At 42.1% G+C, this 15986-nt stretch overlaps 1 protein-coding gene across 7 annotated transcripts in view; it reads right to left on the reverse strand.

The window, feature by feature from the left end:
• Positions 1 to 15986, reverse strand: part of LOC117482217 (septin-9-like) — a 69401-nt gene that overhangs the window by 13776 nt on the left and 39639 nt on the right. For 4 of the 7 annotated variants that reach the window (XM_034130248.1, XM_034130247.1, XM_034130246.1 and 1 more), the window contains one exon: positions 1761 to 1946. In XM_034130248.1, the coding sequence (XP_033986139.1) occupies positions 1761 to 1946 (186 nt within the window). Of the gene's footprint in view, positions 1 to 1760; positions 1947 to 2608; positions 2711 to 11534; positions 11608 to 15986 lie in introns of those variants that run through there. The other 3 variants (XM_034130253.1, XM_034130252.1, XM_034130251.1) reach the window with 3 other exon arrangements.

The following is a 15986-nucleotide window of genomic DNA, read 5'->3' on the forward strand; positions in this document are numbered from 1 at the left end:
ATAGAGGGGACCACAATGGACACGAACAAGACCACAGCTGCTCTAACCTTTCATGTCCTCACTTGACTTGCCTAAGAGACAACTCTGCTGGGTCAAAGAAAACTTTTTTAGAATCACAAAAGTGCTCTGTCATATTTCTGTTCTGTGTTCCTGGCATTGTTCTTGAAGCTTGTTCACATGCGCAGGCAGGAACCTCACAAATATTCATCAAAAAAAGAAAAAATTGTATATTAACTGTTGCATTGTGCAAGGAATGAACACACAAACACCTCCAAGATCCCACGCAACCCAGTGTCATGGTAAAAAAAACCTGACTAATAAATGGAAGGCATTGAGACATTTTCCCCAGGATTTGATGGATCAAGTGCACAGGGCAGGTCGATACTGGCTTAACAGTAAGAAATACAACTCTGATGAGGTGTTAGGCAACAATCTGTCAACACTTCCCAGAGAAGAACTTGATATGTTGCTACTGACTGTATATTAAATCTCCCTCTGGCTATCAAACATCACTCAATGCAGGTTAAAACTCATCATTGTTCTTTTCTTATTTTAAAGCTTTATTGTTTTCTACTCTGGTGGGCACAGTGTGAGAGTATCATTTCACAACACACTATTAGTATGTCATCTCGAGGCACAAGTTAAATGTATCCTCGAAGTGTCGGAGCACTACAAGTGCATACATGTTGGTGCTAGAGAGTTAGACAGAACATTCAGACAAATCACTTTTGACAATTTTGATATATCAGTCCTTATGGAGATGTGCTAACATGTTTTCACAGACCTGGTGGTGGATACTAAAATAACAGGCACTGTGTAGCTGCTCTCTAAAAAGTGTTAGCTTCAGCTTGTCAAAGTCGTTGCTGTCATTGTGACACTTTCCCAGCATGACAGCCTCCCTTTGTCAACTCAAGTGTGTTTGTTTACATCATTGACACAAAGAAAAGAGCTTGTTGAGGAGGCACCATGCTGGCTGACTCTTTATTAAACAGCTGGAAAAGAACCACGCACACGTTTCATTGTTTGACTGCAGCCAAGGACGAGAAGCTACACGATAAACGTTATTTAAAAAATAATAAAAACTGTATTTTCCATTTCAGAAAAACTGCATATTAAGCATGCTGTGCTTGACATCCTGTTTTCTGCTTTGTTCTGCATGTTCTGCTGCTGCCTTGAAAATGTTTACCTTCTGATCTTTTTGCTGAATTTAGTACCAAGTCAAAACTGGAAAACATTTGGAAGCGATTACAGCCCCAAGTCTTCTCAGATACATCTGTGTCAGTTTAGATTTTGACGGGTGGTATCCAAACCTAACATGAAGGCATAATCACGCTCAAGGTCAGCCTGCATGGGAACACTTGAGCTAATCTTTACATCATACCAAGGATTTGTAGTTGTTATCATACAGTAAGGTGACGTTTACACAAAGTAAAAGTAGAGGGAATTATTTATATTAGCAAGACATGATTTCTACCTTTAACAAGCTACGTCCAATACCTACTAATGTGAACTTAAACATAATTAAGTGAGGGTGAGTGGCATATTAGCTGCATATCACCATCATTCGTTGGAGACAAGGTCAATTTCACAACCCAAAAAATCTCTATAAAAAGGCAAAGGAACGAAGACATTTTCTGAAGACACTCAACATTGTGAATTTCTTTTCAAAACCAAAGAGCGAGAATCCTGCCCATCTAGTTATTGTACTGGATGTTTTTTGAATGTGGCACTAAATATGTCAAAGTAAACGTCCGACTCACCAACAACCATGATGTTGAGCTCGAAGCCCTGCTTCATGGCCTTCCTCCTCATCTGCTCCAGGATGGCATCGATGCCCACGTAGCTGAAGTCGCTGGCATGGGTCTTCTCCCCCTTACCCTGTGGGGAGGGGTGGTGGGGCTTTGCAGACTCCGACATGTTGCTGTGACTCACACTGACCTCTGACCCTGAGGGAGGCAGATTATAGAAAACAGACACAGTCTTAGTTTTGGTATCGGATATACAAGCAAAACCCACATGTTTTAAGCAGTGAAGTGTAAAAATGATTATGAAAATGTGTGCGTTGACTTTGCTCAGTTCACAAATGCACTTGAAATGATATTAACTGCAGCATAGATGACCATAGATACTTCTGATCTGAGAAGTTCATTTCCTGTGTGAAACAAGATACACACGGCTTAATATTCACAGTTATGAGAACCCGACTTGTTGCAGTACACTCAAAGGTGATGATCTCTCATATACTCTGTTTGCCAAAAAACCCAACTTTTTTTCATCATGGAAACACGTGCCCACATTTGCAATATGAATGCACATATAAAATAATTCAAACGTTCCCATAACTGTTTCCCAGTCATCCTTATACTCAAATGTAAAACCTAGTAGTACATTATTATGGGAACAGGCACACATCTGCTTTCATTAGCATCTACCTCATGTTTGCAGCTTATCCCACAATAATAGATGACGTAGAAGTGGTAATCAAAGTGAAACAGAACATCTGTAAACTACAGGTGAAGTTCAACCCTTCACCTAAAGGGAAAAGGAAGACAAATAAAAAAAGACCTTGTTCGGAAAAAAACGCTGCCAACTACAAATCACGGCTTACCTACTCGCTTTAAGGAGGATCAATTGTTATGTGGAAGACGGAGGCTCTGTGCCAAGGCCCTGCTGCAACAGCTCGACTCCGCCAAATGTGCTAGAATGTGCTTGCAACGGCAAAGACTCACACTCTTCTTAATGTAGGAGGAGACAACATTTCCTGTGCTGTGACAGAAACTTGTGGTATTGTCTGTGTGAGGTTGTGCAGTCACAGACAACACAAACCACAGACACATATACCTGAAGCTGAGAGGAGACAGCCATCCTAGGTACACTACACTATATTTCTTTAGGTTGATTTTTATTCTCGAAACCAGAGTTCAAGGCAAAAACATCTGTACACTTTTTGCAGAATTACACCCAAGTCTTTGTCTTTTGATTATTTGATCAGATGGGACACAGCAGTAGCCTGCCTGCAGCATGTTATTTGCAACATTGGTCTGAAAGTACTGTACAAATGCAGCTCAAATAACAGTGAAACATTTCTGATATCTAACCTTCCTGCTCAGAGTTTTGCCTTCCTGGGCCCTGAGATAAGACTGAAAGTGTGAGATGGAGATAAAGCAGACAGTGGGATGTTGTGAGAGGCATGTAATCTTACTAAGAGTAACACTTTTCTTGCTTTTACTGCAACTCTGTACTACAGACTTTCTGTGACTTTGTCCTGGGAAAAGTGTTGCTAATAACCACTTTGAGCAGCTCTTGTACTGTGGGTACTTTTAATTTAAGGGCACAACTGGGACCTGTCTCAGAGGAAACACAAACCCACATTTACACACTGACGGGGGTTGAAAGATTGAGCAAAACCACCTCTGAATTAGTTAATTAAGTTAATGATCGCACTGTATGATCATAGGCTTTGAACCTTCTTTGCACATTGCACACTTACTGTACATCACGCTTGCAGTTCCAATGCAATGCAATGTCCCTTTCAACACGATTACACATCTTATAAGTCTACAGTCAAGGGAGTATTTATGAGTCGGTTGAGAATATCTATAAAACTCAATACAGATTTCTTCACCTCAATTAAGACAAACAGATACAATTGTGGACCATGATAAGGATACCACACCTTCAACAGTCTAGTATCAACCATCGGTAAATGAACAAGATTTAGTTTGTGGACAACCAACATGAGAAAATGTCCCTTTATGCTAGGAATATGCAGCAGTATGATTCAATCCATGCTGTAACATGAATCTCCTGCTAGTACCTCATCACGAATAGCTAAAGCTGCCTTAGCGCTGCATCGCTGTCCTCAAGGAACCCGAGACAGAAATACAGCGACTCTGAAATGATATAATAATCCTGGGGTATTTGGATTGAGTTATCTTCAGCCCTGGAGATGTGTTTTCAAATGTTTGCATAGTGTCATTTTGGCCAAGCCTGCACTGAACTTCATTAAATTGAGCCAAGATTGCATCAGTAGCCTCTTGAATGACAGAATGCAGATTAGCTCTAATGACATACTCCAGGTCTGCTGCCAAACTGCCTCCTGGGCACAGTGACAATGCCAGCCCTGGGCCATCTGCCGGATCGCATGGCTGCTCTCTAAGAATAGCCAATCACACTGTAGACTAGGCAAACAGGCATAGCGTAGTAACAAGAGGAGGACGTCAGAGACACATGGACACATCCAACAAAAATAATGGAGGAACAAGACTTTAGTTCAATGAGAGATGAATGTTGAAAACCACCCTGCTGATTTAATATTCACTTTTCTTTTAGGTTTAGAGCAACTAAGCACTTTCCTTTCCTCACTGCAGTGCTTCCTAATGAATCCATTCTCCAGCTATGGATGAGATGGCCGTAAGCAATTCTTTTTTACTGATCTTTAACATCATTATGTGTGTGCCTTATGTATCAGAGTGACAGTTCTGCCATTTACATCCACAACAAAGTGTTTCTTCATGAGTCAGATCTGTATTCTAGCGTTATGATGTTCCAAGTAGAAAGAGTCGATAACCTTTGCCGAGGCAAACTACATTTCCGGATGAGTAACCCTCATTACAGTACAGTATGACTCAGTGGCCTCGGATGTTGAATCCTAACTGTTCTTAGATGAGATAGACCTAACGGGGTGCATCATATTAGAACAATGTACAAGACACGTGAAACTTTAGCGGAATACAATTCCTGCCAGTGAGTCAGTAGCATGCACAGTTCAATCAAAATAATTATATCAGAACTGGAACTCGGCCTACTTATTTGTATCAATACAAAGTCTCCAAATGAAAACAAATGTAATAAACTGCAGACAGATCTTATATGTTAATATTGCTTCTGATAATAAATGCACTTTTGCCTCGTGACATGGAAATGGAGTTTTTAGCGATTATCTGATTTTAGAGCTTTGTTTAATGAATGGAGAAGAGTTCAGGCTTTTCTTTGCATGAGTTGATAGATCCCATCAAAGACAGGAATCCTCTCTTTTATCTTCAAATAAGGGCAGTTAAACACGAATGGGCCATTTAAACTTCATTATTGACTGTTCATGGTCTACAGCGTATAACTATCGGGGTTTTCTTTCTCAGTCGGCAAAAATGGCTGTTTTTCTTATCTGCATTATGTTAGTTGTTTGGTTTCCTGTCTGTCACTAAGGGCCTCACAGCAAAACCACAGCATATATGTTGCACTAAAAGAAGATTGTACCTTAAAGGGCTACTCCACAAATTGAACACTTGAATGTAAATGAGTGCTGTTCTGCTGGTAGAAGCAGGATGTATTCTGTGGATCTGAAGAGAGCATGACAAAATAACCCTGATGATGTCATCAGCTTGAGGTTTGGTGCCATATTGTTATTCTTTCAGATATACTTTTGGGGCTTTTTGCTTTATATTTCATACATTACAGATCATACCGCATTAAAGGGGGGAAGAAAAGGGACAATATGCAGCAAAAGGCAACCAGTCAGATTCCGACCCGGGCCACTGTAGTAAAGAATCAGCCCTAGTAGATGGGGGGCCCGCTCTACCATAAAAGCCACCAGTGTGCTCAAAAGCATCAGTTTTACAACAGAATGCCCCAACACACTTGGCGGAATTGAGTTGAAAGATGTGGACATTTACAGCTAGAGAGGATGTAATGACAAATGCTTCCAAGTTTAATTATGTCAATAGTAGGATCCCACATTTTTGGTCATGACCAACGCTGGGAACTTAAAGTCAGGATATCCCATCGTCTGCTATTTCTTTTGAGAATTCTTCCAACCTGTTTTTTTTTTTTGCTAAACCTAAATGTCAGCACAGCTCAGTGGAGACCAGAAAACACAAAACTGCTTTCAGGAAGCATTCTTGTCTGGCCTCAGCCTTCACAGAAAAGTAGTACATCATGGTAACATTTCAAGAAGTATGCAACATCTAAATATGTAGCTGACTGATAACAATAACCACTATCCAAAAAAACTTCCATAAACTGACCAGTACTGTAATTCTCCTGAAAAACCAACCCGAAGTGTTCCCCTTCGATCTGATACAATTTTGTACTTTGTTGTACCAGAAAATCCCCATCCCACTCACGCATAACTCAACACTCCCCTCTCAAGCCTTTCATTAAAATCCCATCAGGCATGTCACATCCAATTCTACTTTTAATATTCACTGAGTGGAACTTCAACGGGCCAATGCCAGAAACAAAACCTCCATTGTCTTCTTGAGAAACCAAAAAAATGCAGTTTCCCTCCATCCACAAGCGCCACCAATTTTTCCACCCTTCTTGAAATGATGGGAAAGTACGTTTTTGTATATTTAACTCAAGCCCATGCCCTGACAATATCAGTGTAGCAGATACAAAGCAGAGTGGAAGAGCAAATGGGATGAAGGAGACACAAATAAATCAATAAAATGATTCATGGCATGCACAACATGTAATTAGTGCAGATGAGCCAAACTGTTTAAATGACTGTGGTTGATGACTGACGCTCCACATGATGAACTCGTCCACGGGAGGATTTTATAGTTGACCATAATTTGTTTTCAGTTCTAAATTCAAACAGTTAATCTCACCAATTGTACATACAGTTTTAATGTGCATGCTTCACCCACAGTGATGTGTTCCTCCTCTACCTCTATGATGAATTGCAGGATACAGATGCAAGGAAATGAGACCTCAACAATAACTGACTGCTATCGTGTGTTCTCTGTAGCTAGAACATGGAAGTGAACTTTGTCGTATGGAAACACCTTAGACTGCAAAATCAGTAATTAGGCTATCAAATGTAGCTTGTTTGAGAAAACCAGCTTCACATTTTGTCTAAGTATTAATCCCAAAGTATAGGCCTGAAGAGAGGACAAGTCTCCCCTGAATGGTATGATGGTCAAGAGGGTCATAGGTTTTAGCCAACAATACTACCTGGAATACCCCTGGTTTTGGGCACACAATCCTTTACATTTGTATTAAATATTGTCCTAAAAAGTACCTTTTTGCTGCAAAACTTGCCAAACAAGGTATGTGGTATCTCACTGCCTTCAGTTTAAGCATATGTTCAAATACTAGCCAGGAACTCCTTAGGGGGCTGTGCTTCGGGGAAAAAAAGGCCTCAGGTCTGTTATTCCACTCACTGTCTGCTATTCGAAGGCTCTGTTTTTTTTGTATTTACTAAAACATGGCTCCCAGGAGATGAAACCCCCGAACATCTGATTTTTTCCCTCTCATAAGTGTGTCTATGCAAGTGTGTTTTTCTCTCTCTTCTTTTTTTTTCCTCCCCTTTTTTAAACCGGAGATGACATTTCCACTGGTCCTTTGATGGCTCTCTCTAAAGAGTTAGATTTTATACCTGATGAAGTCTGCATGAAATTGATGGAGGTCCCAGAAAGAGGAATGCAGCACAAGAGTTGACTGACAGTCATAAGTGTTCACATGAAAACAGGATTAACATATGCTCAATTTAATATTGTATCATATCCATTTTATGGGAGTAGTTGTATGAATACATTAAGTTAAATAATTAGTCTCAAAGAAAGCAAAAACATCTCACTTTGGGACTCTACCTTTTCCATTCTACTACTTAAACTGCTTATTTTTCTGATAATGAGTATTGACAGTGAGAGGAACTTACTTCCAATAAAACACAACACACACAATCTGTTATGCAGAACCTATTGATGTTGTAAATGCACAGCACATGTAAGTGCAGTTCAGGTGTGACCTGATGTACCCTGCTAAAACAAGTGGGTCATAGAGCGAGAGGTTTATGTTTCACAGGAACAGCTATTTCCAAATATATGACATCAGCCATAAAATACACATATGATCTTTAGAACATTATAGCTGGTGGAGAATAAACTCCTAAGTTAGGTAAATAAATCCTTGAACATAATGATACTACATTTCGAAAGTAGTTACAGTCATGTTTCACTTTGTTGGCTTAAGATGTACTTTTTCTTTCAAACTCCCTTTCCAAGAGGTGTAAATAGTATGTTGTCTACACCCTGTTAGGGTCTGACACTGGGCCAGCTACAATTCCAAAGTGCAGAAGTCTTAAATCTCTATAAATGTATTCAGCCGTTTTTGCACGCTGTGGTTTTTAAAAAGGAGCACACGCCTCTAGCTTAAATCTACACTGCGTTCTGTTTGAGGGAGATAACATGATGGTGCGTTTACAGAAGGTAGTGACAGAGTGAGGTCGACAGAAAAGAGCCTGGAGGATAGAGGAGGGTTTTCACCGAGCTGTTATCTACATCCAGTAGGAAATCTCTCCAACTCAATCCCCCATCCGTACTTTGAAATCAAAACGCGGAGGGTCCAAAATTCTGGCGTGTCTCAATCGTTACAACTCCCTGGGGTGAAAGACGATGAGGTTCGGTGAGGTTAATGATGGCTACAGCCGACAGAAACAGACGTCGGCACTTCAGAAAAGGTCTGAAGAATGCTACCGACCCACCTCATCTTTCAGTCTTGTCACTTGTGCCGGCCCACTGAGAATGCGACCCCTGGCCTAATGTGGAGCAAAGCAGATGGTGTTTGCTTGGTGTTGAAATACAACTCTCTACACCAAAATCTCTGCTAGGGTAGATAATGACCTGTCCCAAAACAGCAGTGTCAATGAGGTAAAGGGGCATAATCTTGGAGAGATGAGATTTTAGATAAATGCTCAAATAACAGTGACAGGCTAAAAAACGTAACATGGTTGAGTATGTATTGTATTGAGGGCTGTAAACAAAGACTTGGAAAAAGAGAAAGTAAAGCCTAACACAGCAGGGTGGTCATTGTGGTGCACAAATGTAAGAGCCTGCAGTTCTGGGCAGCTCTCAGGCAGACCCACCACAGACATAACTCAAAGCCTAAACATTTCTGAGAAACATGGATGTGGAACTGGGTAGGACAGCACATCACACAGCTGCATAGGACAACGACACACCCACAGAGCAGTATATCACACAACCACCCATGAAGTGGGTCAGGGGCTGGCCTGTTTGAATATTTGAGCGGTGGTGTAGGCTGCGTATCGCTTATTGAGAAGAAATTAGGAGCACCCTGCTGGTAGAGCTGACTCTGCACTTGAAGTTGGTCCTTTTTCTCTCATCCGCACCAGTACATTTTCCATTCAATGTAATGCTTGTTCATTCTCTCTATTACCATTTAACATTTCAACCAAGTGTATGAATCAAAGAGTAAAAGGGGATACATACCAGAGGGACCTTTGGACAACTAAACCTAAAGTGACAATTATGGGTTTCTATGTATAAAATGTCATGTTTTACTAGTTTTTTTTCTAAAAGAAGAGCTGGAAATGGATTGCTATGTGAATAACCATTTGGTGTTTATGCGAGACATAGAAAAAAATCCTGCAAATTCCCATCATCATCCTAAAATGAAAGCTCTGTGATGGATGACCCATAATGCCTTGCCTGAGGCATAAAACGGCCACAGCGTTGTAGTTGATAGCAACACAGACTGGCATAGACTACCCTCTACTTCCCCAGTTGTTGCCCACAACCTATCACTTCCAACAGGATATGACATGTCTCACTTCCTCCCTTGTTTGACCCAGAAAACATTCTCCCACGGTGGGCACCTAAATGATACAGCCCCAGAAGTGTTTAAACCAATGTGTTTTCTTTTTACACACTATTTTACAAAAAAGACTCCATAATTTGCTACTTCGATGTGCTGATGAAAAGAACCAAAAAAAGAGTAACATTACATAACACTTACATTCTTTACTTGCTGATGGAACAGGAAAAGAAGACAAGACCACATGAGATTATAAACACATGGATACAATTAGCTAGAGGACCATGAAGACAAACTGTAATGTGGGAAAGAATATTTTCAGACAAACAGTCTGGTTGTTTACTCTAAAACATGTTGACGCCTCTCCTCCTCTCATCTCCGCTGCCTTCAGGGCAAATTCTTCAGTGAAAAACATGGGACAAAAGTGTACTGAACAACAGGTTGCTTCCACAGAGGGGTGGATGTCCCTTTAAATAATAAGGTTTGAAATCTTGCAGCACAAACTCTATTTAGCAGTTTAGGACTGGCCTAATTATTAAATGAAAGCAAGAAAGACTCTCTGTGTTAATTAATTTCATGCCGCTGGTACCAAACAATCCTAATGAAGTGTTGTTTATCTGTGGTGGGTGAATTGCATATTATCTGCAAGCTAATCTGATTAGCACCATGCAAACAATGGCTGAGTGGCTTTAACTGGCGCCTTTTGTGAAGCATATGTAATAATGCTTTATGTAAATCAGATATCAGGCAGCATTACGAATTAGCTGGTATCAAATGTATCGTGTGCTCAAATCCAGCACAATGACACTGCTCGCTGACTACTGTGCGGAAGAAAATCTAAATTAATTTCTTAATTCAATGATGCTCTTTTGGATGCCGTTACATTGACTTCAGTGAAGCACCCAAATGTGTTATATTCGTGTAGTACAATCTCATTGTGCAAGGTCATTTTGTCAAATAGGAAGTTACAATGTAGCTAGTATGTGCAAAGCAAGGACATCAACAACATCTCTGATTTCTGAACTTTAGCTAACACTTCACTGGGTTTATGGGTGCAGCTTCCAACAAAGCAACTATTCAGACCCCAGACTGTAATCCGGTTAAAAGAAGACCATGTGAGGCACTAAAAAACATGGAAGATAGATAGCTGGTATTTCACATGGTTTTTCTCCAACCTCTAGGGCACAAAATTAAAGCCAAGTGACTAACCACAAGCTAATTTTCTTCCCACCAGAAGCAACTGACAAGAGTTAGAGGAGTTCTTACAAGTCCCGGTGGAAGAGTAAAACTCAAACTCAAAATATGACCTGTTCAACTCTTCAACTCTCCTTGAACTTGGAAAAAAAACTCTCAGAAGAGCAGACACAAGGGATTGTCAAAATGAAATCACGTCAAAACTGCTTTGCTCCATCAGTGCCTGGCAAATTCACTGCACTGGATCAAAGTCAGACCAAAAACTCTGTCTGATGTGACGCGGAAGGAGAAAACATGACTAGAGAGAGAGAGCCCTGGAGACCTTGGAGAGTGTCCCATTATAGCATACTGATTATGCATGCATGCTCTAGAGCTGAAGACACAGGGGGGGAAGAGAGAAATAAAGGGAGGAGGTGAGTGTGTGAGGAGAAGGAGGGAGGAGGGGAGAGCTGACCCCCCAAACTCTCCCCGATGGCTGAACAATGGGAATGGGAAAGAGGGGAAAAAATGAAAGAATGAGAAAGTCCAAGGCCTGCACGCTAAGTAAGGGGTTTTCAACAGATCTCATGCCAAAACACAATTTACTCTCAGCCTCAAATCTTAATGCTCTACACAGCGCACACACACACACCTGGCTAACTAACTTTGAAACCAACAGCCTCAGAGCAACAATCATTTCTCCACACTCCCCCCCCCCCCCTTATTCCATCTCCAAAATCATTCACACTTCTACTTTTTAGGCAGAAAATATCACACGGCAAAACATCAAACTCTCCACTCACCCAACCCTTTCCACTCCTTCTCTTCTCTCTCACTCACGGCTCCAGCTGGTAAGGCTCGATTGCTGCTGCTGCTGCTCCCCCAGGCCACGCCCACAGCCAGTCACATGACCGCCCTCCCAAGTGGCTGGGGAGGCATTCAGCAGCCACACCCCTCATTCAAAGAAAGTGAATGGAGAACATTGTGGATGTAGCAGCATGCTATCTTGAACCATGTGTGATTGTAAACCCACTAGAGATCAAATCATTGTGTGTGCACATTTTAATTGAAATGAGAAGCAGTGGGAGCCTGTGTTTATGTTAAAATACAGGAACATTTATTTTCTCACTGTGTTTTTGTGTGTTCGCACAGGAAAAGAGGCAATATCCTTATGACGTCCCAGTGCTTGTATGTGTCCATCTGCTCTCTCCCTCCCACTGCTTTTTTCCACAGAGGAGAGTATTGGATTGTGTGTGTGTGTGTGTGTGTGTGTGTGTGTGTGTGTGTGTGTGTGTGTGTGTGTGTGTGTGTGTGTGTGTGTGTGTGTGTGTGTGTGTGTTTGAAAAAAACAGCTTAAGCTGGCTACACACCAACCCGATTTTGGGAGTCAGAGGCCGTCAGAGGCAGTCGGGCATTCGCGGCGCCCTACTCAGGTTGGTGTGTCCCGCACCGTCATCTCTTTACGGCACCTTTTCACACCGAATCGGCCGCGGGAGGTCAGAGAAAGTCGGCCCAAGCAATCACACTGATTGGCTGTTCACACTACCGCTGCCTGCTGGCAAGGACAGTTATTGCCACTCGTCGACTGAAGTATTTGCGGTGTGTTCGTAGGCGGGCGGCGTAGCCGACGCAGACGACGTAGCTGACGTAAAAGTCGGGACGCCTTCGGTACGCGTTCTTTGGTCTCAGGTGGGTGTATAGCGGCCTTTATTAGACCAACTAATGGCGCATTTCCACTACACGGCCTCGCTCGGCCCCGCTCGGTATGGCTGGGCCTCGTTAGGACTGGCTCACTTTATGGCGCATTTCCATTACAGTTTAGGAACTGGGGCAGTATCTATAGTAACGCAGTGTAGGCGGAGCCGTGACGTGATCTTCAGAGGACCCCAGAAAAACAACACAGCCGTTAGCTGTTAGCACTCAGAGCTCACAGCTCCTCATATATGTTCAGAAACTAGACAAATGTTAAACAAGTACAAACCACAGACTGCCTGTGTCATGGTGAATACAGTCGCTGCTTTATTTATGTCTGTATAGGCCGTTGTTGTGAGTGTGGACGGTCGGAGCATATACTGCGTTAGCTTAGCCAATCTCCATTTAGAAAACAAGCATTTTAAAAGGTTTTTCCCCTGCCGTCTGTCTGCAGACTTGACAAAGCATTAATTCATGGTTTTTACTAACCGGTATCAGTATGTTGTTACTTCGGCATCATTTTGAAACGTGTATTACAATTAAATCACGGTCAAATATGTCCATCTTGTTGTAGTTGTAGTCCCCTTGCCAGCGACGCTCTCTCTAGTTTAGCATACTCAGCCCGACTCAGCCTCGTTGTCTCTGGCCCTGGACCCACGATTTTATGAGGCCAGAAAAACTGTGAATTAGGACCCGCCGGCCGGTACTAGGCCAAGTGGAAACGCAACCAAAGACGGGCCGCTGACGTCACAGCCCTCTTAAACCGGGCTGCGCGCTGTAGTGGAAACGCGCCATTAGCTGGTCAGGCTGGCCAGCCAGTAGATATTAGGCTGGAATGGTTGGCTGGTTTAGAGGGGTTTTATGGCGCATTTCCACTACACGGTCGGCCTCGGCCACACTCGGTACGGCTCGGTACGGCTTGGCCGCGTTGGGCCTTAACAGGGCCGATTCACTTCATGCTGCGCTTCCATTACAGTTTAGGAACTGGGGTAGTTACTATAGTAACGCAGTGTAGGCGGAGCCGTGACGTCATCTTCAATGAGAAATCCAGAAACACAACACAGCCGTTAGCTGTGAGCACTCAGAGCTCACAGCTCCTTATATATGTTCAGAAACTCGACAAAAGTTAAACAAGTACACACCACAGACTGCCTGTGTCATGGTGAATACAGTCGCTGCTTTATTTATGTCTGTATAGGCCGTTGTTGTGAGTGTGGACGGTCGGGGCATATACTGCGTTAGCTTAGCCAATCTCCATCTAGAAAAACACGAATTTTAAAAGGTTTTTCGCCTGCCGTCTGTCTGCAGACTTGACAAAGCATTAATTCATGGTTTTTACTAACCGGTATCAGTATGTTGTTACTTCGGCATCATTTTGAAACGTGTATTACAATTAAATCACGGTCAAATATGTCCATCTTGTTGTAGTTCTAGCCTTCTTGCCAGCGCTCCTCTCTCTAGTTTAGCATACTCAGCCCGACTCAGCCCTGTTTGTTGGCCCCGATAGAACCACAATTTTCTAGGGCCCCGCGCCGTGCCGCGCCGGAACGAGGCCTAGTGGAAGCACAACCAAAAAAGGGGACGGCACGACACGGCACGCTTAAAGCGAGCTACGCGCTGCAATGGAAATGCGCCATTAGACACTTTAGCTGGCCAGGATGGCAGCTAGCTCTTGTTAAGGGAAGTAACAATAGCCTCCTAGCAAACGTAAGGTTAAGTTAACATTAACGTAACATTGTAAGAAAGCAAAACGAACCTTCGAGAAAGCTTTTACTCTCAGACTTGGTGAAATTGTGTACTGTTGCTTACCTCCAGAAGGAATTTTAGCGCGTTTCCCAGTAGACAGAGCTGTCAGAGCGGTTCCTCTCAGAAGAGCAGCCGCTGGGCGCAGTCACAGAAACGCTCAACTGATCTTCACTCCCCGACCGTTAGTGCCAGTCAAAACCATGTTTTATACCGCTTTGTTTCAACCACTGCCGTCTCGCCATTCCCCCGTGCCCCGCCCTCTCTGTCAGTGTCTGTTTCAGTTTCGCCAGCAAGACTGCTGGTAGACCAGCATACATACCAGCTTCACCAGCATAGACCAGTTTAACTACCAGCTAAAACCAGCATAGACCAGCATGACATCTATGCTGGTTTAGCTAAACCAACTAAACCAGCCTAACACCAGCTAAAACCAGCAACCATCTTAAGCTGGTCTATGCTGTTTTTTTCAGCAGGGTGTGTGGGGCGGGGGGGACTGTGTGTCTGTGAGACTGTTTGTGTATTAAAAGTATTTGGCCATCCCCCTCCTTCATCCTTCAGGGCACTCCTTCTCTGACAACTCGACTAAAAAATCATCCTTCATAACTGTGGTTGACTTATGACTAAAGTCATGACTAAAACAGAACATCTCCAATTTTAGAAACCAAAAGAAAAACATATTTAAAGGCAGAGAAGAGTTCCTGTCTACAAGCCAAACAGATACATCTCATAAAAAGTTTGAAATGCTCTCTGTTGTGCTTTCTCTATTTTACTTTGTTGGTGATCTACTACTACTCAGCTCACAGGAATATCAAATGTACAACAATTTGAGAGAATCAACTTGCAATGAAGTAAATATTGGCTCCAGAGTAGATGAAAGTGTTTGCAAAACCCCAAATATTCTCTGGAAATATGGATTGTTTCTGTGTCAAAGTGCACCCACAACACAGAGTTCTCTTAGCGCCAACCCGCTAACTGCAAAACACTAATGTAGTCCACATGTTAGAAAATGTTGTCTAAAAATAGTTTCATGATTAAGGAAAGACTCTGGTAACATGGATCTGATCTTGACTCACTGGAAGGAGAGATAATGTAATGTGTTGCTTTTCTTGCTTTGGCTCACAGTTTTCAATCAGCATAAAGACAAAAGGTCTCAGAGAGATTTTCATAACAATCAGCAGAAAACACTTCCTTCCTGCTGAAGCTGGAACTGAATCTCACACTTGGTGTGGTTTCGTTTTGAAATGCACAAAACCATGAATGCATTTGTCTAAGTGTTTATTTCAGGTGATCATTTGGAAAATGTTCAATATTGTTTCCATATAAAAGTCCTAGATGTCATGTTCTATTAAACGACCATGAAGCTGACTTGATTTAACCCTCTAGAACTTTTATTTTAAACACTTTTTAGACAACTCATTATTGGTCGAGATTAACTTTATGTCAGTTTCTAATAAAAACTTTAATTTATCTTATAGACAGTGTATGAACAGCAAATGCAATCAACAACCCATTGGCTTCTGATTTTAAACATTTTGATGGGCCTTGGTTCAGTTTTTATGTCTTTTCCAGTTTTTCAATATGTTATCAGCATCAAGCAAAGGTCTTTCACTGTTTTTTTTCAGATCATAAATCTGCCATCTCCAGTCAAATAGGACATTAAGTATACATTTTACTGTCCTAGAAGCCGGATGAACAGTCTTTTGGGGGTTCTGGGTAAAAAGTCTGACACATTCCCGATGTATATCTCTGTGCAGTAAAGTAAACATTTTCAACTGAAGCTCTCACTTAACAATAAACAATGTTGTCAGTGCAATATA

This window comes from Trematomus bernacchii, unplaced genomic scaffold (assembly GCF_902827165.1).
Source record: "Trematomus bernacchii unplaced genomic scaffold, fTreBer1.1, whole genome shotgun sequence".
NCBI classification, from domain to species: Eukaryota; Metazoa; Chordata; class Actinopteri; order Perciformes; family Nototheniidae; genus Trematomus; species Trematomus bernacchii.